Raw genomic sequence first — 26688 nt, 5'->3', positions numbered from 1 at the left:
TCATTGTCTATTATCACACTATTTTTACACAGGTAACAGTTCCGGCACGTAGACAAGATATGGTTTATGATATTAGTAGAAGAGTTGGCCTTTCTTTTCCTTTTTGCTTTCATTTGAATGCTAATACCCGAAAGCTGACAATATGGTTTAACACTGGGTAACATGTTACCACAAGAACTAGCAAGAAGATGCCCCTCTTTATCAACTAATATTTTTATGTTGGCATTCTCTTTGAGTACAATTATCTCCGGAGATCTCAATCTCGCATATCCACCATCATAAGAGTTGAATTTTTTTTGTACTCCAAGAAAATTCAATTCCTTACTGTCATGACAATGCACGCATACGTTTCCGATAGTGCTACCACTTGTACTTATTTCATAGTTTAAATAATTCTCCTTGTTAGCAATCAATGCTACAATAACACTATCATGTGAATACACATTCTTAAAATGCTTCATCTTCAATTTTTAGAGGTATTAGTTATGTGTTTATCGTTCCACGGTGTAAGAAATACTGATTTAATACATTCAATAAACTAGGTAGTGTCGATAACCGGCCATAGAGTACCAGTGGGAAAGCTGCATCGCGTCTCTGAGCAAGCATAGAATACAATTGTTAGAGCCATAAGCATATTTCATGTCATTTTAAGATACATACAAAAAAAGTTGAATAATTTCAAAGTCCAAAAAAATTTTAGTCCAAAAAAAAGTGCTACTACAAACAATGTTTTTCTAATAGTAAAGGTCATGACTAACATGTCTATACCATTCTCATTTTGAGTTTGGAAAATTTTAAATGAGATTTTTTTTTGTTTTAAGTATGTTTCATATCATTCGAAGACAAAAGTTGAAAAAAATATATCATGTTAAAGAAAAATTAAAAAAAAATTTAAAAAAAATTCAAAAAAAAATTCGAAAATGGGGGGCGGGGGCCAAAAAGTTGGAGTGGAGGGGGGTGGGTGCCCTTCGAGTTTGGGGATAGGGGACCTTTGGGGGGTTGAGGTCTCTAGTGGTTAGGGTCGTTGGTGCTTATTATACTTGATTGTTAGTACTAAAAAACACCTTACAAAATTATTTGAAAGGATTTCTAATGTTTTTTCTTAATTTAATTATTAAAATTATTTTATTGCCATCTACATCTCTCTCGGTATCAACTTTTTAGTATACTATAACGTTAGACTCTATTTTAAACTGACAACACTGTTCAAACGCCACTAGTGTATTATACAGAACAAATCGAAGAAGTAAAGCTATCCATTATTAAAATTCTTTTCTTGCCATCTACATCTCTCTTAGTATCAACTTTTTAGTATACTATAACGTTAAACTCTATTTTAAATTGACAACACTGTTCAAACACCACTTGTATATTATACAGAACCATTCGAAGAAGTAAAGGTAGGTCAAGTCATAAGACCATTTATTCATAGCTAACCATTTTCATAGATTGATATTGTTTTTAGTTTATAATAAACACGCTGCGAGTTAAACTGCTCTTTGAGGTTACATTAACTGTTAAACATTTTAACCCATTTTTTCCACCTTCATATGATCCAATTCGCAAATGCTATCTAGCTCTGTTTTTTTCCCTATTATTCAAATAAGATTGTTCGTACAGTCCAATTCGCGAATCCCTTATCCCTTTTTGCAAAGATAGTTAGCTTTTACGTAAAGTGATTTAACAGCATATGTCAATCAAACAATTCTGAGTGTAGCCTACTATTTTTTAATTAGCAGCTAGGTACATTTTGTTTAAATACCAATTTTTTCATTTTCCAGATTCAAGATTTTTATTTAACACAAATGAATAGACAAGCTGAAGTATATAAAACGAGCCAACATAGAGCTACGATCGCAATGAATGGTACTTTTTATCATAAAAAAATGTCAATTGCCAAAAAAAAAAAAAAAAAGAAAACACGCTATGATGAATGTGCTTCAAAAACTCATCTGGTTGCGTTATATAGTCTCAATTATACTCTCAAAACGTGTTTGACCACTTTATAGGTCTATAATATAAAAGGATTGCTCGCTTTTTGCAATGTGCACGTCAAACTGTAGTGTATATTCTTGTAGGTGTGAATGTAGGCGTGAAACCTTATACACTATCATGATGAACGAAGTTGCTAAAGACATGTTTTTTTGATCACTTTGTTTGGAAAGGTACCAAGGAACATTGGTGTGAGAGGATACTCACTCTCTTTGAAAAGGTGTAGAGCATTAAGCAAATAGTATGGGAATTCCTATACGTCTTGTAGCAAAATGGAAGGTCATGTGAGAGGATACTCACTCTCTTTGAAAAGGTGTAGAGCTTCCATAGAATCCAAACTATCATATCTACGGAATCACCGTTAAACCTTCTTCGTGATATTAAACCAATAAGGAAGAAAAGAGTAGTGGCTATACGTCTTGTAGAAATAGAACATAGCATTCTACTCTCGCTCTTTACGCTAAAGTTTTTTATAGCACTTTCATAAGAGCTATTTATTCTAATTAACGGCCTTTGTGATTAAGGGGTAATTTTTGAACAAAAATATTCCGTATATGAAAGGGTCTGTTCCCTCCTCAACGCCTCGTTCTTTACGCTAAAGTTTGACTCTTTCTCACAACTCTATTTTTTAAAACAATAAAAAACTTTAGCGTAAAGAGCGAGGCGTTGAGGAGGGGAAAGCCCCTTTAATATACGGAATAATTTCTTTTCATTTTAATTTTTAATGTCGCTCCTTACTTTCAGTAAAAAAAAAAAAAATATTTATTATTATTCTAATTAAACGGCCTTTGTGATTCAGGGGTCATTCTTAAAGAATTTGAACAAAATTTGAACTTCAGCGTAAAGAGCGAGGTATTGACCAGGGGGCAAAGCCCCTCATATACGTAATAATTTCAGTTCGTTTTTAGGTTTAATGTTACTCCTTACGTTCAGTTGAAAAAACTTTTTTTTTATTTAATTAAATATAGGGGATGCATTGTATTTAATATACACATATACACTACGTGTTTTACCGATCTATTTGTACTGAAGTTTCCCTGGTCCCTCTATCTTTAGGTAATATTTTAGTTCTTTCACAAATCAGCCATTTTACCATCGATCAGTGATGCTGCTATTTAAAACCAAAGACACAAAATATAAGCTTCAGTGTAAATCTATAGAGGGGGCTCAGGATATCTAAATGAATAGGGGCCTGAAGATTTTGGGTGCACATAGCCACCATTTTTAGATAGTAGAGTAACAGAGAATTGCTTTTTCCGGGGAAATGGTCTGCCATCTGAAATTTTTCGAAGATTTTTTAAGTACCAAGGGAGCCCCCTCTCCATTCCCTGTGAGTAAGTATGTAGTCCTTATATGCTATCTTTTTTATGGAGCCGTCACGGAAATAACCAAATGGAGGGAGGGGGGCTATATTCACCTAAAAAAATTTGCTCAAAGGCGGTAGAAAGCTAAGCTCTGACAGAAGATAGTTCAATTAGCCCTCTCTATCTAGTCTGTTTATCTACTCCCTCTAGAATAATCGCTACTAACGGCAACTTATGAACCGTTTACATGATATAAAAGTAATTTCAGATTTTGTGGCAAAAGGGGAAAATTTGTGGGAGCTAGAAAACTATAGATTTTGTTATTCTTTTTCGGAAGTCTATAATAAAATTTCATTATTCCGGAAATCTATAATAAATTCTCTCGGCATTCCTCAGAACATTAAGCCTCTTATTTTAAAAGCCGCTGAAATATAGCTCACACAGCCGTTTTTAAATTCTACTTATTTTAGTTACTGGCTAATCGAACGTGAAAAACCTTTTAAAATTGCGACATCATTTTATGAAAAGATAGAGCTCACTCGTTAAGAGTATTACACAACCAAGTAGCATAACCTTTCGAACACCGCCCTGGAGATGACCCGACTGGAGAACTGACAATTGGTTCTTTTTTAGGAAAAACTCCAAATCATGCCAGGCAGCGTGTTCATCTTGGAAACCGTCCAGGGGCAATAGATACAAAATATTCGCTAAATATTTCGAAATCACGAGGAAGCCACATGGCAACCGAACCTTCAATACCAAAATTTTAGTTAATAAATGTGATTAAAACTGTCAGCCAAGTAGTCATAAACAGTAATAAAAATAAGGGTTTATTAACAATTTTAAATACAATTTATGATGTATCTTTATGAGATACATTAGGACTTTAAAGGTATATGAGCCAAGTATGGTAATCAAGAAACATCACTAATGTTGCGGCAGCTTCAGGACAAATTGCTCAATAAATACGTTCCTGTTTTAGGCTCGGAAAAAGGCTTCTACTATGTCAGTAAAAGAATTCTGATTATTGCCCGAAAGAAAAATTCGGTAGTTCATATCTAAAAACACAACAATTTTCCAATAAAAACAAAAGCTTATTTCGACATTTTTTCCAGAAACATTCAGTTGACAATTTTTCTGGGCTTTCTTTAACATACTTGTCTGTGATGTGTTATTATAGAAAATTATAATAAATGTTTGTAAACGACACAATATTAAGTTTTTAACCTGGGTTCAAATAGCACACAAATTTGTGAAGCAAGAGGCATGCGCCGACGGATTTATTTCGGACAAGAGTCCTATGTTTCAGTGGAAGGAGTTGAACTAGTCAAATAAAATTAAAAACAGGGACGTTCGCAAGGAAATAAAATTGTTATCACTACCTCTCCCCCGAAAAAAAATATTATGCCAACGTAACCAAAGAAACGGTTAAAATATGCAGAAATTACGAAGAAAATCGTAAAATCATTTGGTTTTAAGAGGCTCATGTCGTGGCGAGCACCATCCCCAAAATGCGACGCAATATTGATGAGAATTAGAGTACCAATGTCAATATGTCTGAGAATACTAGAAAAAAGGTTTCAACCCTCTATTAAATTAATTACGAAATTCTCTAGAAAAGGCCTATCAGGAAGGTTTTTTATTCTGTTTTTCCAAGGATGATTGTATCGAGCCAACGGGATAATTGGAACAGGGATCGTTCAAACTGAACTGTTGAGTTTTAGGTAGTGAAAGAGATTGTAATACATCAAAGTGCCGTTCTTTGCCTTTTCTTTGGAAGCGAAGGAAGATTTATTTTGCGAGGAAGAATTAGAGACAACACTTAAGAAATAAAAATTTATAAGGCCCATGGTTCTGATAGTGCGGTGAATGATTTTTCTTTTTTTTATGACGGTTGCGAAGTTAGATATAAAATACTGAATATTATGAATATAAATTTTGAAAAAGGCGTAGTGTCTAGCGATTGTAGATGTGACAGCTTTATGCAGGGGCGTCGTTTGGGGGGATATTAAACAGCCCGTGTCCCTCGACTATCTAGATATGAACCCCTTCCCATTAGAATGCTGGAGATTTGCCTCTGGTTTAAGGCTATAAACCGTTCCTTATTCTAAACTTCTTTCCTGGTCAAAGTCCATGGCTGCACGGTAAAAAAAAAACGTACTTTCAAGTTGACAGCATTATTTCACGTTTGTTCAGCGTACTTTCTAGTTGTTGGATTAGCGTGAAAATACACTTTTTTAGTTTATAGGTACTTCTGCCGTATTTTTACATTCCTCGAATATATATTTAAACTCGTTCAGTGTTCTGGGAGGAGCTAATTACAATGAACTCTTGTGCTTATTTTAATTAGAGCAGGATACCAGGACAGCAAAATACCGCGGGGCATGACCCATTTTCGATGCAAAAATATCGCATAGGGGGTCGTCCAGGTTTTTGATCTATTGGGATTAAAAGCTACACAAATGAAACGAAGACTTTTCACTTTTGGCTGTGGACTTATTTGTGAAAGGTAAGTTCTTTTGATGTTTTTTTTTTGTTTTATATAAGCCTCCTGAACTTTGCAGATAGAATGGTAAAATTCTACTTTAGCTGCTTTGGGCTATCTTGGAAAGAGGGTAGGTTAGGAAAATGAAAGTTTCAGGGATGCGTCTACAGGCTAAAGTATGCCCCGGGAAGGTGTTTTGAAGTATTTATCTCCACTCCTCCCTCTAGAGGGTCCTAACTTTTGATGAACTTTAAAAATCTGTGTGTTATAAATGTGAAACCTTGCAAAATAGATCTTCTGCTTAAATAAAGTACAACACAATTGTTTTCAGCTTCACAACTTTACTCAATCCAAATTTATAGGGTTTTAAAGATATGCAAATACATTTCCTAAATAAAAAAAACAAACTATTGATATGGCTTAAAATTCTACTCAAATAACAGGAATTGCATTTTCAAAATTAAAGCCAGAGACAAAGAAACTGAAAATTAAGATTAAAAGTTGTTTTGTCAAAATTTCAATAGGTGTCATGTAGGCAAATTTCAGGAGCCTCTAGAGGCAGAAAGAGTGGAGGTAGGTACTTCAAAATACTTTCCCGGGACATACTTTAGTCTGTAGACATATCCATGAAAGTTTCTTTTTTCTAACTTAACCCTTTTCCAAAATAGCCAGAAGTAGCTAAAGTAGCATTTAACCAATAGAATTAAACAATGCTCTCTGTGATTCTAGGCGTTTACCCCTCCCTGGAAAAAACCCCCGCGGAAAATACCCAGTGGGGTTTGATATTCAACGGAGGATATTTTCCGGGGGGGGGGGGGTTAAACGCCGGTGACCACTCTCTGTACAGTGGCGTCCATTTGTGAAATCAAAAGGGAAAGGGGATTCCTATCAGAAAACACTTTTATAATACACTATTAATACACATAAAAATTCTATTAATAAGATTTTCATGTTTCTTTCCATTTTTATACATGTTGTCAAATAGAAATTAGATGACATATTTATCCGACTTCAAATAGATTGCAGGATTGTACTAATATAAATTAAGCAAATTATGTGATATTTGAGTTTTGTGTTAGCTTCAAGAGGAGGGACGGGATAAGTCATATACAAAGGAGCGTTGGCCTTTGGATCCCGGCTCCTTCCAATGTCAAATTTCCTAATAATCGAATCCGATATTTTACGGGTGGTGCCTCATCTTCGCAGAGAACTGTAACATAATGGAAATGTCTTATTTTTGATTCTAAAAAAAAAAAAAATCATGTGACTCAGAATTCAATCCTCCATTTGAATGTAACAGCCACTTCCTCTGGAAGCTCCGGTCAGAAAATTAGAAAATTCTGGAATTTCCACATTGTATCCTACACTAAACCACGAAATTGCAAAAGTTTTCACATGCTTTAGTATATTAGAAGTATTCTAGTAGTTAAGTCAAAATTCAGAAATTCTTTTCTGCACCTTTATTTGTATGTCAAAATTGAAACATGTGAAAGGTGTTTTGGCTTTTACAGTACTAATGGGAGCTGATCTGTCTTTCTCTTTTAGCCTAACTGCCAAGAAAATGGCTGAAATACATTAAATTGATGACTTATTATTTATTTTTTTATAATGAGCTTTAGCTTAGTTTAACAGGTTGGGTCACAAGTGACCATACAGAAAAAAACTGACTATGTTTCTTTCAGAAACACTTTATTCATAGAACATGCTCTGTATGGTTATCAATATTTTGGATGTGCATTACAATATTTTGTCATACTCTTGATGAACATAAATTATCAAATCAAAACATGATCTGCTGCAAAAATATAAGCATTTATTCTATTTGCTTTATTACTCGTTCATTCATGCTTAAGGTTCTACTCAAAAGAGCGTAAGAGGAAAATTAAGCTACAAATTAAGGACGTGATTTGCTATGGAGCAGGGGGAGGGGGGGGGTGCGCACCTAGGATTTTCTAAAGCCAACTTTTCCAGTTTTGTATATTGTCAAACTTCATTGCAGATCTGATCTTGATGGCATCAAATTGCAGAACTTCATGGCAAATCCTAGTTTGTTTAACAATTCATGCCAGTCTGTTCGCCTCTCGTCGTGCCATATGCCCCATACCCAACTGCTATCAGGCATTCAGTTGGCACAACAAACTTGCTACTCATCTAGAGTCCCACTCAGAAACTGAAAAGGCTGCTTTTACACTAGTGCCTAGTGAGACTGCAATCAGATTTCCCTGCAGTATAAGTTGCTGTCAATCAGAGTTTGTGAGGAGAGACCTCCTATTTAGCCACCTCTACTCCCATATAAAAGATTCAGATGAAGTACCGTGTCCTTTTAGAGGTTGTAGTAAGAAGTTTCAAGTACATAGCTCCCTGCAGCAGAGAACTAAACAATAATAAGGCTTTAAACTACCTGAACACTCCCCTGACCATGATAAAGATTGTGTTGAAGAAAATAATGTGGCTTTAAACAACCTGAACACTCCCCCTGACCATGATAAAGATTGTGTTGAAGAAAATGAATCTTCTGAGCCTCTAGACTCAGAAATGCTAGATTTGAACCAAGGTGTAATAATGGGAGCTGGTTTTGCAGCTACAAATAAAACATCATGATTAAGACAAACATCCTCAGGGGACTCGGGTATCCGTAATATGGAGCCTAGAAGGCAAGCACTTGCAGATGGGCTTGCTTTGCTTTTCCTTCGATTAGAATCAGAGAAACATGTAGCTGCCTCAACTGTTAGTTTTATTCTTGAGAACTTTAGGCTTCTCTTCACTGAGTCTCATGAAATATTAGCAGAAGAACTTAAAGAAAGTGTTGCTATATGCATCTCTTCTGTTTTTCAGCCAGATTTGTTTAAGAAAATATGTGACAAAATTGACTGTCATTATATGCAGGATCCTTTGCTGCTTGTTACAGACCCTGCCACTGGATCACTGCGATCTCAGTACATGAGAGACCAGTATTTTACAGGTTGCAATACTGTGGTACCGGAGCAAGTCTTTATCGGACTTGATAAGTATGGAAACAGAAGATTTGTTCAAGTAGTTTCAGTTGTAGCCCCCTTGGAGAATCTTTTCAAAGATAGAGGACTTCTTGCATTTCTGATGGATTGGTATCATCCTTCAGTAGAAGGTGTATATAGAGACCTCTATGATGGTGACCGTTTTGCTTCTTTGTATGGTTCTGATTCAGATATGAAGAAAAATGTGATATTTCTTCAGCTCTACCAAGCTGAGGTACAAATAAAAAACCCACTTACAAAGTCTACATCAGGAAAGTACAACACTCTAGCTTTTTATATGAGAGTTCTCAAATTCCCACTTTGGTTTCGAGCAAGGCTAGATCTAGTGCAGTTAGTTATTCTAGTGCTGGCATCAAACTTCAAGATCGTTGGTACTGAAAATATCTTCAAGAAGGTTGTGAATAAATTAGAGTTTCTTTGTACTGAAGGCATTGTGCTTGATGGGACAGGGTTCAAACTTATAGTTTTCTGTATATGTGGAGACAACTTGGGTTCGAATTTTATTAAGGGGTTCGTGAAATGCTTTAACCGAAATGTGCAGAATCCCTGCAGAGTCTGCATGTTCTCTAGAAAAACTGCAGCTAAAAACTATTGGAAAGTCAGTTTCCTCTTAGAACTAAAGCATCCTATGAGGAATTTTTATACAAGCTGCAAGACCCAAATGTTAGGAGGCAGTCTGTAAATGGCGTAAAGTTCAATTCTGATTTCAATGCCTTGCCCAACTTTCATGTGACAGATCTTACATTACAGCCATGCATAGCCCATGACTTGTATGAAGGTGTTATGAAATGGGATGCTGGAAAATGTTTGCAGCGCTTGATTATTGATGGTGTTTTCAAAGAATCAGAGCTTAGTGCTTGTGTTTCCAACTTTGACTACAAGGGTATAGATGCTAAAGACAACCCTCCTCCTTTCTCAAATGATTTCAAGGGCCTTGAAGGTAATGCAATCCAAAATTCGGTATTTCTTCGTCAGTTTCCTCTAATACTTGGCCATTTAGTTTCAAGAAAGGCTGAAAACGAATGTTGGTCTCTAATGTTGCTGATGAGGAAAATTGTATTGCTTGTGTCAAGTCGGAGGTTTACAGACATGCTTATTGCAAAGTTAGATTTTACAATAAGAATGTACCTTGAATTGAAAGCAAAAATATTTGAGGATGATGAAAATAGATTCAAGGACCATACAATACGTCACTTTCCTTTGTATGTGCGAACACTGGGCCCCCTAATTCACTATTCGACTCTTCAGCTTGAATCAAGACATAGATATTTTAAAGATGCTGCTAAAAGTGCATCCTCAACTAGAAATCTGACCAAGACAATGGCCAAGAGTTACCAGAAGTTCCAGAATTACCTATCTCTTTCAAATAGAATGTGTCAGGAAATCAGCTATAGAGTTTCTAAGAATGGAAAGCTGACAAACACTTGCTACTTGACACTGTTTCCCCATAAGCTGGGGAAAGACAAATACTTAGTCCAGAAGCTCGTTTTCAAGGGTGCTGTCTATAAGAAAAGACTTTATGTGATTAGCGATGTGACAGACTCAGCTGTGGAAGCTGCCGAAATAGTGGATGTGGTTAGGTCGCTGGGACAGTTCTTTCTCATTCTGTCATGGAAATCACTAAGCTATGATCAAGAGCTGGCGTATCTTTACTGCGATGCTGAAAAGAGCTCTACTCTTGTTTGCTGGAACATTAGAGAAGTACCTGATTTTGATCTTGATCCTACATCACCTTATCTCATTCGTGGAAGGTGTTATCAGTCGTTTAGAAGCTTTGTTTTGAAGGCGTGTATGATTGTTAAAATTAGAGGCTAGCTGTCCTGCCCCAAGATGCTTAGTTTTCCCTGATCTGTACTTTTCCCTGATGCTTAGTTACAGAGCTTAGTCTTTGATAGTCTTTCATTACGAATCCTGCAATTTTTCTTCAGAGACTTTGAGAGAGATGGTCATTGGATGATGTATCAGCACATCATAGCCCTAATTTCAAGCTCAAGATAAGGTGTTTCGAATTTAGAAAGCCGAAACATTCTTTCTCTTTTTCGCCTGTTAAACTCGTCTTGGACTTTTTAATAATTAGTATGGGAGGAGATGGTTACATTTGTAAAGCGAATACTTTACAAATGTGTATGGCTGCCCAACCCCTAACGGCTAATCATTATCCATTTACGCTAAAGAAGTCTAATTGTACGCCAAAAAACGAGACGCGGGGGCTTCTTTGATAGGTAGAAATGAAACTGGAATGCCACGCCTCTCACGCCAAACCAACGAAAAATTACGCTAAATGACTGTAGTTTCGCAACAGAAAAGGGTCATTTTATGTTGAAAATTGTAATTTCAGGATCACAGGGATTGGCTGTGACAAATACAGTGGGTCCGCCCATAACGTTAAATCAGTCACAATGTACGCTAGAAGACCTTATTTTTAACCCTCTGACCGAAACACGCTGAATTAGCGTCCGTTAGTAAAAGTACACTTTTTTAGCATTAGGCCCACTTGCTGCACCATAATTTAGCGTCAAAGTACGAACGGATTTTTTACCGTGTGAGGTATCCTACACGGCTATTCGTCTAAGAGATCTCTTTCTTAATTTTGAACCAATACTTCTATTCATTTCATTTCAAATTTTTCAGACTTCCGGAAATGTTGGATTTTAAGATTGTGAGCTTTTTATTTTTTTTTTTTTTTTTTTTTTTTTTTTACAGTAACGGTGATCTTTTTTAATACTCGATGGCTTGTTAGCGGCAAAAAGAAACCGTTGCGTAATTTATTAGGATGCGTGAGAGGTGACACTTTGTTCAAACAGCAGAAATAGCACTGCCTTCAAATACTCAATGCACCCTGTAAATATAAACTAAGTTAAATATCACCAAGGCTTTAAAAAAGAAACCAGCAAGAAAAGTAGCATTCTCAAACTTTCGCCTCCTTTGCTCTTTTAAGCAATCGATAAGGTTCAGTTTATGTTATATTTTCTGAATTTGGATGCGTTTATATCTGATTATTTGATACTTTTCCGTCTAGAAGAAGAGATAAGCTCAGTTTCGTTCTGCAATCTATTAACCTTGACTGGGCTGCATTTAAGAGTGTATAATTGCTTAATATTTCTGTTCGTGAGAGCTAATGAAAACAAAACTGTGGAATATAAATGCTTCGATGACAGTGTAGACAGGCCTGTAAATTCTCTGTAAGCTGATGGTGCTTATTTGATAATGTTCCCTATTTCTATTGTTTTTTAAATAATTATATACTGCAAATATTCATTAGCTTTATATATTCAAATATTGCTTTAAATATTCATAATACTTTTCAAATTTAAAAACACTACCGGTATTTTATATGTGAGAAAAGTTTTTCAGGGAGGAGGGGAGTTTTCCGAGGGGAGATTTTCGGCAGGGGGGGGGGATTTCCATATCAAAATGAATTAAATTTGCATATCTTTTCCAACTTCTTGCATATGTAATCACAGCACATTAAATAGTTGATTTATGTACATGTAGTGTAAAGGACAACTTTATTCAGTCTCGATTAACTCTATTGTGGAAAACCTGATGCTTGAAAAAATCGTTTCGTGTTGATTGATTCAGTGCATTATCATGTTTTTCGATTTACGCACAGAAAGTCAAAAAATTCAACATCAATATATATAAAAAATCATTAATTCGGTATTCAACCCAATACTTTCAAAATTTAGAACTACTATTGTTAATTCTACTTGTGGGGGGAAGTTTTCCGAGGGGGAATTGTTAGGGGGGATTTTTCATACTAAAAGGAATTTATTACATATCTTTTTCCAACTCTTTGCATTTGTGATTAAAATGAATTAATTAGGTAATTTATATAAATGTGGGGTGAACGACAGCTTTAACTCTACTGTAGAAAGTAAGACGTTTGAATAAAAAACCGATGTTCATGTTTACCGATTCAGTGCGTTATCGTGTTTTCCAGTTTATGAACTGGATTAGGGTACTCATTGAAAGGAAATTTCACTAAGGAGGGGGGAGAATTTCTAATACTTTCAAATTTAAAAATAAAATCGTTAATAATGCGTGGAGGGGTAATTTTTTTTTGGGGGGGGGGGGGTATGCAAGGGGGATATTTTTTTTTTGGGGGGGGGGGAGCATTTTCCTTGAATTTCCTTTTTTTTAGATCGCAGCAACGCGCGACGGGTAAGCTAGTATATCTATAAACATATTACAATAAACCAACTGATTATACTTCTCTATTTTTTTAGGATTATTCAAAACTAGCGCTTCACTGAAAACACGAAAAAAAACCTCCTTTTTACAGTAAGAACGTAAAGCGCTTTAGGATATACTTAGTAAGTGCTAGTTTTGCATAATCCTCCAAACATTAAGAAATATCAACGGTCAGTTGATATTTTTTAATGTTACGTACTTGATGTTGCACTTTTTTTTATGTTGCGTAAGCTAAGAAGCGATATTTTTCGTTGGTCTAAGAATTCAACTTCGCTCTTTACTTGTACCTGAAAAACCTTTTTTTTATAGTAATTGACAATAAAGCCAAACTAGAAACGAGCAACAACACCACCAACAACAACAACCAGTTCATGGCTAAGTATGACCAACGAAACACCTTGGTGGTCACACTTTTGTGACCACCATATGTACCTAAGATTATACAATTTTACGCCATACTAGGCTATATTCTCAAAATTGCTTAACTGTCACTACCAGGAATAGTTTTTTTTAGTGTATAAAATATATAAGATATATAATAAATTAAACTTAATATATACATTAAAAAATAAAAACTACCTTAGAATGTAATGAACGCAAATAATTTGCTGAGGTTTACCATCTTTTGGCCCATGTACAACAGTTGCTTGAGTTTTAGTCCAAACGAAACCACCATGCTTAGCCAAAAACCTGTAGCAGCCAGTGACTACTTGGCCTTTTGCAATCACTATAGAACAAAAAGAAAGCAAGAAGTTAAAAGCATATTCATCATAAAATGATTCATAATGGAATTCAACACAATATTAATACACATTGAGCTTGTCATCTACGATCTTAACGATTATATCGTCAGAAAATATTATAATCTAATTTATCTGTCGCATATATTCTAACCGAAGATTTCTTTGTGCATTATATTTCATTTGGGATTTTTTGCGATGCTTGTTGTCACATGTCTTCTAGCCACAGATCTCGTTACGCTTCATATTTTTTCTTTAATTGGGTTGTTATACAATTCAGTAATTATATAACAACCAGAACTCCCTGAAGGTCTCTGTTCTCTGACATATCTAAATTACACATTGGCCCAGTCATCATTTTATTGTTTTGATTCAAGTCATAGAGAGGCAAATCAGTGATTTCAGTCGAACTAAAAAATAGTGATGTAAATTGAATTCCCTCTTCCTCTTTATCCTTTACAGATATTATATACCACGTTCCTTATTCAATTGCAATTTCCGAAACTATTATTTAAATTACGCAATAGCATAATTGGGTTTTAAGTCACATTTTCGTTTGCAATTCAATTTCATTTTGGTCTGTTTCTTGTTCCTTGCCTTTTTCTTTAGTTTTTCGGATCCATTTGTCAGGCTGTGTAGTTTTACACGTTTCAATCCCTCTTTCCTTTCAAACCAACAAAAGAGTAGAAATAAAGTCAAATAATCTTCCAAGCGTAAAACTACCACAAATCCCCATCAATAAATGAATGAAAACCCCCAAACGAACAGAAATTACAATAAATAACAATCTAACTCAAAACGAGTAGAAACTAACATGAGTAGGGCTGACAACCAGCCATGCCTTCTGAAGACTAGAACATAATTTGCACTTTACGGAAAACAAACTACATTTTAAAAGTTTTCAATTTATATTTTAACAAATTAAAAACTATAGACTTTAAGGAATAAATATCATCATATGTACATTAAACTGTCAATCCACATTCTTTTTTTTTTATTAATGTGCAAATTATGTTCTGATCCTTAGAAGGTATGGGGGGGGGGGTCAGCCCTCTTCATTTGAATTTCTACTAGTTTTGATCTTACTTCGGTTATTTATTGTCGTTTTGGGTTTCATTTCACGCTTGTAAGATAATTCGACTTTATTTCTAATCATTTTGGGTGCTTTTTACTTTTCATTGAAAAATTTACTTTGTGGAAAAAGTTTTTTAAATTAATTTCTGTTTGTTTTTTGTTGACACAGGCTTTTTCACTGAAAAAGAAAATAATATTCCAAATCTTTAAATATTTTTTTCTATAAGAATCTATAGTCTGGCTTGCTATTCGTAGGTTAGAAAAAAAATTCAACATTTTTTAACCCGATACACCCTTTTGAAAATCTGGACACAAACAGTATCGCTTAATTTAGTTTTATGCCTCCTCAAAGTGACCTAGAAATAAAACTTAATACCATTCCCAAAAAATTCTATACATGCTTTTTTACAACCTGGATACAATTACGCTCTAATGATTTAGTTAAACTGCAAGAGCAGAAGTAGCAATACAGTAGCTCGGAAAAGTTTCAACTTAATACCCACAATCGTTCTTGGAATATTGCTGAGATGTCTTAGTGGCAACCAGCATACACACAGCGGCTTTGGTTTAGTTTTAAAGCATAATGGGCAAGTTACATAACTGTGGGGAGTTGATATACCCAACATTCTTAGGGCCATAGCTACTGGACCGTTTAACTATTCTGAACAAAATGGCTATCTCAAAATTTTGATTCGATGTGTTTGGACAATTAACGGTTACTAAGATAAAATATAGATCATATGCAACTATGCGACACTTTAAAGTTATTATTTTTGGTGGATAAACAGTCTATAATAACGTTTCATTTAAGTGGACTATATTTACGTACAGGGGTGAATGGATTACTACACGCTAGCATGACCTCTGAGACAGGTAGGCTACATAAATACCCTATCAACTGTTCTCAAAATTTGTGCTCGATAACGTTTTGACGCTGCTCGGGCCCAAATTACTGCTGCACGGGCCGATATGCAGGATATGCCAATCTCCTAAGGCGTGATCTATTTTGCTACTTACAAACAGCACTAGATCTATTTCCCCTTTTAATAATATGGATATAGAATATCGAAAGAATATGGATGGTCACACACATGACTGCTCTTCTCTGAAATAGAAAAAGATTTCATATCATGTCAATAGTGGCATTAGGGTTCTCTTACACGTTGAATTTAAATGCGCAATTTTCATCAAGATCGCTACTCTTTTGAGAAAGTTCAACTTTTATTTCTAATATCAAGCGAGTTTTCATTTTTATTAGCTTTTGATGAGCAATCTTAAAATAAATACATTTTAGAAAATTTAGAATCAGCATAAACATAGTTTTTGTCGTTGTATATGTGTTACCGTGAATATCCGAAGTTGGTGAATATCGACATACACCGGTGAATGTCCGAAATAGTTTTATTTTCTCCATGGATTTAGTCATATTGTCAAGAGGACTTATCAGCAATGTTTCAGGAACGGTTTATGGTATTAAGGCTTATGTTCCTTGTGCAATGTTTAGTGTGTCGTTTTCCTGCTCTCCTATGGTTTGGATATAACAACTAAAAACAACATTTTATCATCATTCCATAGCTGAAATTCAGCTCTACCCATTTGTCAAATTACACTTGTAAAAATTGGCGTTCATAGTTTTTTTAAACTAAAAATTAATTAAAACTAGTTGAAAAAAGGAAAATTTTCATATTTTTTTAAGCAAGTTTAGGTGCTTCCCCAAGAAAAAGTGTATGGAAAATCATAACTCTGGCTCGCTGAATGGATGGATTTGAGACTAACGAATCCAACGATATAAGTATCTTGTCCTTTTGGTACAAGTTACAGCTGCGGGCTGGTCGCAAAATTGCTTGTTTAAGAGGGAACATATACCTTAAGTTGAAACTGTCAGCGTGTGTTGGAGGGGATGTTGAAAAAAAACCAATAGTGCTATGTGCATACTGCTACTAATGCTACTACTGTTACTACAACTATTGCTACTAAGCAAGCTAAGAGTATTAAGGTGAAGCTTTCAACGAATATTTAGAAGGATGTTGAACGAAATCAAAACGAATTAAGAGTATGTAGATTGTCAAGATGGTGATATCATGTCAGGAACGGCTCACATTATTAGGTTGGACCTTTCTGGGTAAGGTATGGTGGATTTTGAACTAGTCAGAAGGCACTATGTGTGCACTATTAATACTGCTACTACTATGATCGCTGTAACTAATGACGCTAAGAGTGATCACATGAAGTTTTTCGCAATTGTTTAGGGAGATTCAAATAAATAAAAGAACTATAGGCAAACAGTTTTTCAAAAGGGCATATAAGCAGTATCATAGGCAGCGTAACGCTATCATAGATAGTAATATCATAGAAACTTTGAAAGGAGCTCATTCGATTGGAAATTATAAGTTCTAGTGTCCTTTTTAAGAGTTTGAAATATCTTTACTTGCGATAGTCAAACTATCATAGGCAGCGCAATAGTGCTGCCTAAGTAAAGAACGATGTTGACACAATGTATTTTTTTTTCTAGACCAGGGCACTTCGTATCAAAGGAGTTATCATAGAAACTTCGAAAAGGGCTCATTCGATTGGAATGGCTAGTGCCCTTTTTAATAGTCGAAAGTGATTGGAATGGAACTAACACCCCTTCCACACCCACCATTTCCCCAAACAGATCCAATCAAAATTTTGAGATATGCATTTTGTTCAACGTACTTGATTACCAGATAGGCTATAAATTATATTTTTGAGGATGAAACTCCCCCCACAGCCCTCAGGGCAACGGTTACAAGTTAAGCCCTGGGGGCATAAAGGGGGGGGGTAGCCATTTTTTCAACTTAGTTAAAAGTTCTGGAAACTGGGTTTTTGAGGATGGCACCCCCGCCCCCCACCCACAGCCCTCAGGGCAAGGCTTGTAAGTTATGCCATGGGGGCATATAAGGTTTTTATAGAAAGCGTTGTCATAGAAACTTCAAAAAGGGCTCATTTGATTGGAAATGGAAATGGCTAGTGCCCTTTTTAATAGTCGGAAGTGATTGGACGGCAACTAACACCCTTCTACGCCCACAATTTCCCCAAACACATCCAATCAAAATTTTAGAGACAGCCACTTTGTTCAACGCAGTTGAAAATACTGGAAATTATATCTTTGAGCAGGATACTCCCCCCACAGTCTTCAGGGCAAGGGTTACAAGTTATGCCCTGGGGGAATATAAGGTTTATATTGAAAACTTTGTCGTATAAACTTGAAAAAGGGCCAATTCGATTGGAAATTCAAAGGGCTAGTGCCCTGTTTAATAGTCAAAAGTGATTGGAGGGCAACTAACCCCCCTCTCACGCCCACCTTTTCTTCAAACACATCCAATCAAATTTTTTAGATAGCCATTTTGTTCAACATAGTTGAAAGTTTTGGAAATTCGGTCTTTAAGGATGTCCCCCCCCCCAAAGCCCTCAGGGCAAGGGTTGTAAATTATGCCCTGTGGGCATATAAGGTTTTTATAGAAAGCGTTGTCATAGAAACTTCAAAAGGGCTCATTCGATTGGAAACTGAAATGGCTAGTTCCGTTTTTAATAGTCGAAAGTAATTGGAGAGCAACTAACCCCCCTCTCACGCCCACCATTTCCCCTAATACAAGCAATCAAAATCTTGAGATAACTATTTGTTCAACGTAGTTAAAAGTTCTGGAAATTAGGTCTTTGAGGATGACAAACCCCCAAACCCTCAGGGCGAGGGTTGTAAGTTATGCTCTAGGGGCATATACGGTTTTTTTTTTTAAAAGGGTTTTCGTAGAAATTTCAAAAAGGGCTCATTAAATTGGAAATTCAAAGGGCTAGTGGCCTTTTTAATAGTCGAAAGTTATTGGAGGGCACCCAACCTCCCTCTCACACCTATTATTTCCCCAAACACAATTCGACCACATTTTGAAATGGCCATTTTTTTCAACGTAGTTCTGGAAAGTTTTAGAAACAAGGTCTTTGCCAGCGTTGTTCTAAAAACTTCAAAATTGACTCGTTCAATGGGAAATTGAGAGGGCTACTGCCCTTATTAATAATCAAAAGCGATCGGAGGGCACATGCCCCCCCCCCCGGCCCATCCGCGCTCAAAGCCATTTCAATCCACATTTTGATATAGCCATTTTCTTGAATGTAGTTGAAGGGTCTTGGAATTATGTGTTTAAGTATGACAACCCCCCACAGCCCTCACGGCTAAGGTTGTGAGTTATGCCCTGGGGGCATATAATGTCTTATAGAAAGTGTTGTCGTAAAACTTCAAAAGGTGCTCTTTCGATTGGAAATTGAGAGGGCTATTGCCCTTTTTGATAGTCGAAAGTAATCGGAGGGAAATCCTCCCCCCAACGTCTATTATTTCCCCAAACATTTCCGATCAACATTTTGATATGGCCATTTTGTTCAACGTAGTTAAAAGCTCTGAAAATTATGTCTTTGAGGATGACAACCCTCCCCCAATAGCCCTCAGGAAAAGGGTTGTAAGTTATGCCCTTAGGGCATATAACGTTTTTTATAGAAAGTTTTGTTGTAGAAGCTTCAAAAAGGGCTCATTCGATTGGAAATTGAGAGGACTAGTGCCTTTTTTTATTAGTCGAAAGTGATCAGAGGGCAAATGTCCCATCTGATTATCCCCACTATCATTTCCGCAAACACTTCCTATCAAAATTTTGATACAGCCATTTTGGTAAGCCTATTAGAAAGGTCTGGAAATTATATCTTTGAGGATAACAAATCACCCCAGCCCTCAGGGCAAGAGTTATAAGTTATGCCTTGGGGACATATAGTTTTTTTTTTTTATAGAAAGTGTGGTCATATATGCTTCGAAGGAGGCTCATTGGATTGGTAATCAGACACTCTAGTGCTTTTTTTAAGAGTCAAAGTGATTAGAGAGCAGCTATCCTCGCCCCTCTACACACTCGTCATATTGTCCCGAAATGCGTCTAAGAGAAATTCTGAGATAGCCATTCTATTCAAAATAGTCAAGGCTTTTGGGGTTGAAACAAACTCTAGATATTAAGGTTTTTATGATAGGGACGGTTGTTTAACTTTAGAAGAGGCTCAGTCTTAATCCCTGAAAAAGGCTTTGTCAACATAAAACGAACAAAAATTAATCAAAAACACTTTTTGCACAAAAAAAGTTTTTTGAAAAAAAATGTAAAGAACTCCATTAAACCAAAAATGAAGAAAAATAGAATCAAATAATCCACCAAGCATACAATTACCACAAATCAGTAACAATAAATAAATGAAACCCAAAACAAACAGAAATTAAAATAAGTCAAAATCAAAACGAGCAGAAATTTATCTGAGTATGGTTCTAAACCCTATGCTTTCTAAAAGCCAGAATATAATTTGTACTTTAGCGAAAAAAATTATTTTAAATGTTTTCACTTTTATAATTTTAAGAAATGAAAATTAATTAAGATTTTAAGGAATAAATATCAGCATATGTATATTAAACTGATAATGTACATTGTTTTCAGTAAATTCATTTGAATTTTTTTCATTAAACCATAGATTATAGTCTGGGTTTTAGAAAGCATAGGGTTTAGAACCCTACTCAGATTAATTTCTGCTCGTTTTGAGATTGACTTATTTTAATTTCTGTTTGTTTTGGGTTTCATTTATTTATTGATACTTATTTGTGGTAGATGTATGCTTAGTAGATTATTTGATTCTATTTTTGTTCATTTTTGGTTTAATGGAGTTCATTACTTTTTTTTGAAAAGATTATTTTGTGCAAAAAGTTTTTTTGATTAATAATAGTCAAAACTAGTTTTAAATATCTATAGATTGAAGTTCTAGGGACTTGCATCTGTTGGAGGAATGATCGCTGACTACAGAGTCAACACGATTATTTTCGCTGGCTCTTCCCGGTAAAATAGCTTGGAAGTTCAATTATTACAAAGATCATATTTCTGGGAGTATTCCATTGAAAAAAAAAAAAACAACTTCGATGTATATCTATGTGTTCAACCAATAAGAAAAAATAGGCAATAAAGTGCATAAGCAACAAATGTACATATAATAACAATTACAATTTATTTAAAGCCCACAAATGAACATTATAAATGACACTGCGGAATAATAGAAAATACAGAAGAAAAAAATAACATCAAAACGAAAACAAACAATAAAGAACAAAAATACAATTTAACCGATATCACGATGAAAAAAGCAAAATTAATTGCTATTAATTCGTAATAGATGAGGTCAATATGTCAGTATTCATATCCCCGGCTAGGATCCAATCAACATTTTTACCTGCAAATTTTGTGAAAAGAGATTTCAGTTTATGGAAAGCTTTAGCAAAAGCAATAAATGAATAAATATTTCGAAGATTGCATGAGATATACACATTTACAAAAGCAATTTTATTACACTAGAATATTAGCATCAGAATAAATTTGCATAGGCTGATATCCCGACCAAATGAAGATGGCGGTGCCGCCAGAAGGGCGACCGCGGGTCTTTTTTGTTTCTCGAATAAATATATCATGTGTAGCAGACCGTCATAAACTGTTCGTATTAACTTTAGAAAGTAGATGCTCGTGCAAGATTAAAACATCAAAATTTAGCAGCTCGTCAATTAGCAGATCCTTATCTTTGGTACCATTAATGTTCAGAGAAACAAAACTTAAGGCTGAAGGAAAAGTTATCATAATGTCTTGGCAAGCGCATTTCTCAATATCGAGCCTTTTAAACTAAAATAAACATGACAATTCAACAGGACAGGAAACAACTATTCAAAAGTCCAAAATTTGATTATATTTTGACTTCGATAACCAAGGAATAGCATCGAAATAACATGCAACCGAATTTAAGAAAGAAGAAGCATACGTACAAGTTTTGAAGGTCTTTCCAATAGCCTCTCCATCAAGAATGTGATAAAAATCCATCAGCGACTTTCCTTCTAAGTCAACAGAAGCATAACCAAAATATTTTCGAACACTGAAAGAAAATGAAGAAAAAATAGCTATCGTAATTTATTTTTTGTCATAACCATTAAAGAAGAAAAGAAAAAAATCTAATCATGGTAGAAGGAACAAAAAAATAGTTTGGCGATAATTTGTTTAGTTTTACCATTTTGACAGGATACTTTTTTCAGCCCTCTTCTCTTGGCCATAATTCATTCAAAACTATAAATCACTGATGTTCAAATAAAAAAAAATTCATACTTATAGGCAATTTTAAAGCAATCTTTTCCATTTTCAGTAAAACAGATTGAACCAAACTGAAACAACATATTATTAATTATTATTGTATTAGAGTTGATGAAACTGGCTATAACCATATACTTCACGCTAGCAAAAACGACAGTTTTTTCATGAGTGCAGCGTTTGTATTATGTAAAAAATGTTTTTCTGTTCATGGGTGAACAAAACTAAAACCACAGAGGCTAGACGGGGGGACGTAGCAAGTTCATATCCAAATATACTTGAAGTCCACAACAGATAGCCGTTTTATAGACTGTGTATCGAGTAGTACCACCGATTATAGAGTATTGTTAAGGTGCGATATAGCTATTGGTCCACGAATCATCAGGGCAAAGATCCCTGAATTTTTTGTAGGGGAGAGAGGGGTAATAGAGGTTTCAGAAAGTGCTTCAACCTCAGGCCTCAAAAAGTCCATTTTAGGCCTAATACAATAGCCAAATGGATACTTGTATGAAATACCCCCTACCTAATATTCTTCATATATGTTTCTCTGAAGCTTAATCGTAATGAAATATACCAAAGCAAGATTAAAGTATAATACTTTAGAAACAAATTTGGGCAATATATTTTCACATAAGGGGGGGGGGGAAGGTAAAGTATAGCGGGTCTGTTTCTCTGACGCTCAATCCTAATGAAATACCAAAAAATATTATGAAAATATAATACTTTATTAACTAAATTATGGAAACTACAGAGATACTTTACCCCCCCCCCTAATATGCAAATATATAGCTCAAATTTGCCTGTAAAAAAAGAAAACATCGACAAAAAAAACGGTTAAATTTAGGTTCCGCTTGGACAAAGACTTTTAGGTAGGGAGTATTTCGTACAAATGTTTAAAAATACGCTTTATACAATGGCGGGGCGCATTTGACCTTAAGCGTGCAACTGAATCGAAACTTTCAGGGATCATTCTCGGACCAAGAAAATTACTGACTTTGTTGGGGATGGAAAAGATTGTTTGGGGGCCTAGGTCAAATAGACTTTTGCCTCTTGTCAGTTGAAAGCATACAGCCCTATATCCATAGGCCAAGAGGAACCCAATGTGAAAAATTGTTTAGAGGCACGCCCCCCCCCACCAAAATGGAGCAAAAAACAACACAAATTTGCTATTCGAATTGGATCGAAACTTATACCTTTGTCCTTAGACTAAGGGGGCCCAAACATGGAAGGTTGCTTCGAAAATGGGACCGAAAATGGTCCAAAAAAAAAATCTTATCGTCTTAAAGCTTATAATTGGGAGTCTCTCGGTCAAGGGGAGCCAAAGAAAGCAGGACCTCAAAAAGGCAAAATATCTTTTCTATTGGCTTGAAACTTCTATTCTGAAGTCGTTGGGTAATGAGGACCCAAATGCATACGAAAACTTGAAAAATGAAATTTGGCTCCTCCGAAAAAAGGTCCAAAAAACTGTCTTTTTATTAATTTATAAAACTCTCAAGAATCGTCGATTGGGCTAAGGAGATAAATATTTTGTTGGGAGGGAGAAAGGTCCTACAAGATCCCGAAATCGGCCAAATAACTTGTTGGTAAGTTATTAATGAACTGCTTAGCGGGCCTCGGAGAACTCAGGACCCTCGAATTGAAATCGAAGGAGTGGTTGTAGAGGATAGACAAGAGTTGTTTGACAAGTTTGGTGATTATTTTACTAACATTGGAACGAAGATACAAGCGGAAACTAGAAATTCCCAAGCTCTTGTTGGTAGCAACTCGTGTGCTGATGGGAGGGGCGAGGGATTTCGTCCCTGTGATTCATATGAATTAACAAAGATCGTCAGCTCGATTGGATCCAACAGTGCCGGGTTAGATGGTGTTAACCTGAAGACTATTCGATCAATTCTGGTGTACATTCTTCCTGTGCTAGTGCACCTAATAAATTTATCTATGCAGAAGGGAGTATTTCCAAAATTATTGAAAACAGCAAAGATTCTCCCTCTCTAAAAAGGAGGCACTCAAATGGATATATCAAACTGGAGGCCTATTTCTATTTTGCCAGTGTTTTCGAAAGTTTATGAAAAAGTTATCCACGGAAGACTTTATGATCACCTCACGAGCCTGCATGCATTGTATGATGGCCAGTTTGGATTCCGGAAGGGCCATTCGACTTCGCATGCTGTACAACATCTTTTAGAAAATGTTAATTTAGCTTTGGAAAAGGGTGAATATTGTACTAGTATTCTTATAGATTTTAAAAAAGCGTTTGCTACCGTTGATTTTTGTATTTTATTGGATAGATTAAGGGATTTGGGTGTAAAAGGGAGATGTTTGGATTGGTTTAGTTCGTATTTAAATGGTAGGTCAGTTAGGGTAAATCTATGGGAGAAGTTTTCTAAGTTTTTCCCTGTTTCTTGTGGAGTTCCCGAGGGTTGCGTCTTAGGACCCCTGTTGTATTTAGTGTATGTTGACAATATGCTGTTTTATATTCCTGGTGCGTCTATGACATCTTTCGCCGACGATACACACTTGTTGTGGCAGCGAAGACTCTTGAAGAATTGGTCCAGAAAGCAAACAGAGCTGTGCAAGGGTTGAGTGACTTTGTAGGCATTAGCTTACTTAGCATTAACGCGGCAAAGAGTAACTATATTCTGTTTAGTCGGACTGGTGTATCTCAAATTTTTCCCAGTGACATAGCAATAAATGGTGATGTACTAAAGCGGGTTGAGGAAGTGAGTTACCTAGGATTCATTCTCGATCAGAACCTCAGCTGGAGAAGAAACGGTGATGTGGTTGCGTGTAAGGTAGCCCGTGGCCTTGGGATTTAAAGACGTTTTCAGCATTTTTTACCTTCTCATATTTTAGTTATTTTATACAATTCTTTGATTGCGCCGTATATAAATTATAGATGTATGATTTGGGCTAGTAATTTTACGTGCAATTTTAAACGAGTGCAGATTCAGCAAAATAAAGCAGTGAGATTAATTGGTGAGTATGATACAGGAGTTTTAAGTACAGAGTCGATTTTTAGGGAACTTAGAATTTTGAAAGTAGGTCAGATTAGAGATTTTCAGATTCGTATTTTTGTGTTTCAGAGTTTGAATGGTTTAGCACCTGAGTTTTTAGTATTTTTTTTCGTTTTAACTCATTTTATCATGGATATGCTACGAGAAATGCTGGAGACCTGGTAAGTGAGCCAAGAAGTACGGTTCGTTCTAGCCATGTGGCAAGGCACTCGGGTCCGGTGGTCTGGAATACCTTTCCAGACTCAATTCGGGAAGCGGAAAGTGTCCCGCAATTTAAAAACCGGTTAAAGAGGCATCTCCTTGCGGGCGGTTGGTGAGTGTGGGGCTGGAAGTCGAGAGAGGACAAATTAAGTAATTTTGTTTTTTGTTCTGTTATTAATATAATTCATAGTTTATTATTCAGTAATAATTATTATTATCTCTTTTTTTTATTGTTCTTTATTTGTGTTTATTTCAGTGATGATTTGTTTTTTTTTATAATTTAGTAAATGTGTACTGGTTACGTTTTTCAAGCATATATGTGCTTTATTTGTAACCGGCCGCCAAGCCGGCATGAATCATTTTGATTAAAGTTGTTGAATCTTGAATCTTTGAATCTTGGTCACTGTCGGTTTGAAACTAACAGCCGCAAGTCTCCGTTACAAGAGGGATTTGATATACAAAAAATAGCTTGGGGACATGGTCCCTCCTAAAGTGGAGCCCAAAAAGGACGAACTTAAATCATTTGGTTTTTAACTCAAAAGGGCCCAATTGCACAAGAAAAAATAGAAAGAAAATTTTTGACTCTTCTGAAAAGAGCCTAAAACTCCCATTTTCCAAACAGCTCGAAACTTGTACCGGACAGCTTTCTGGGCGACAGGACTCTTAGGCGCTAAAAGTTTGGATTAAGAGCATGGTCCCATAAAATGAACCAACGAAACTTTTTTTATATTTGGCTTGATAGTTAATAATTGATAGTAAAATTTGATAGTAAAATTCCTTGGCCCAAGGGGACCCCAATTCACACACACAAAATAAATGTGACGAAGACTAGGCCCAAAAAAGGTCAATGATTCTTTTGCTGAACGGATTGGAAGCTAAAACTGTTAATCTTTGGGTTAACTGAACCTCAATATAAAAAAAAATAGTATGTGGTCATCCCTGCCCTGCCCCCCCCCCCAAAAAAAAACAGGGAACCAAAAATGACTAACAAAAATTTTTCCGATTAGCTTAAAACTTTCGCGGATCGTTTTTGGGCCAAGGAGACCACAAATTTTTTGTTGGAAGGAGAAGGGTGTTAGAGATCCCGGAAGAGGGCCGAGACATTCGTTGTCCTTTATCTGTCTGAAACTTAGAAGTGATGGACCAACGGGAGCCTGGAAAGGCTAGAAAACTTTTTTGAATACAGGTTTCGAAAACCACGGATAGGTAATGGCCCATCGACTTAAGAGTTACATGTAGACAGAACCGAAAGAACCTTAATTAAGACCAAAGTATAATCACCTACGGAACAAGTACTGACAAAACTCTCCAAAAGTGACCCCGCGTACGTCAGCGCCTCTAGACGCAAAATGTTGTACTACTTAATCGCTCCGAGCCAAAGTACTTTGCCCTGGCCAATAATTTTGCTACAGCGTGATTCAGGCGACGAGTTACGCACTTGTTCTGTGGTGATTATACTTTGGTTGCCAGGTTCGCATAGGTATACAAAGGGTCACTTTTTTTGTGTGGAGAGGATAGG

At 35.8% G+C, this 26688-nt stretch overlaps 1 protein-coding gene across 1 annotated transcript in view; it reads right to left on the bottom strand.

The window, feature by feature from the left end:
* LOC148950370 (uncharacterized) overlaps positions 1-26688 on the bottom strand; it is a 186788-nt gene that overhangs the window by 77591 nt on the left and 82509 nt on the right. Inside the window, exons 6-7 of the mRNA XM_089091851.1 lie at positions 21639-21745; positions 13569-13716 (exon numbers count right to left, since the gene is read on the bottom strand). Of these exons, the coding sequence (XP_088947977.1) occupies positions 13569-13716; positions 21639-21745 (255 nt within the window). The remainder of the gene's footprint in view (positions 1-13568; positions 13717-21638; positions 21746-26688) is intronic.

The sequence above is a fragment of the Artemia sp. Qi Xiang Cuo genome, chromosome 7 (assembly GCF_049724085.1).
Source record: "Artemia sp. Qi Xiang Cuo chromosome 7, ASM4972408v1, whole genome shotgun sequence".
In the NCBI taxonomy this organism is placed as follows: Eukaryota; Metazoa; Arthropoda; class Branchiopoda; order Anostraca; family Artemiidae; genus Artemia; species Artemia sp. Qi Xiang Cuo.
This window is presented reverse-complemented; position numbering and strand designations above follow the sequence as displayed.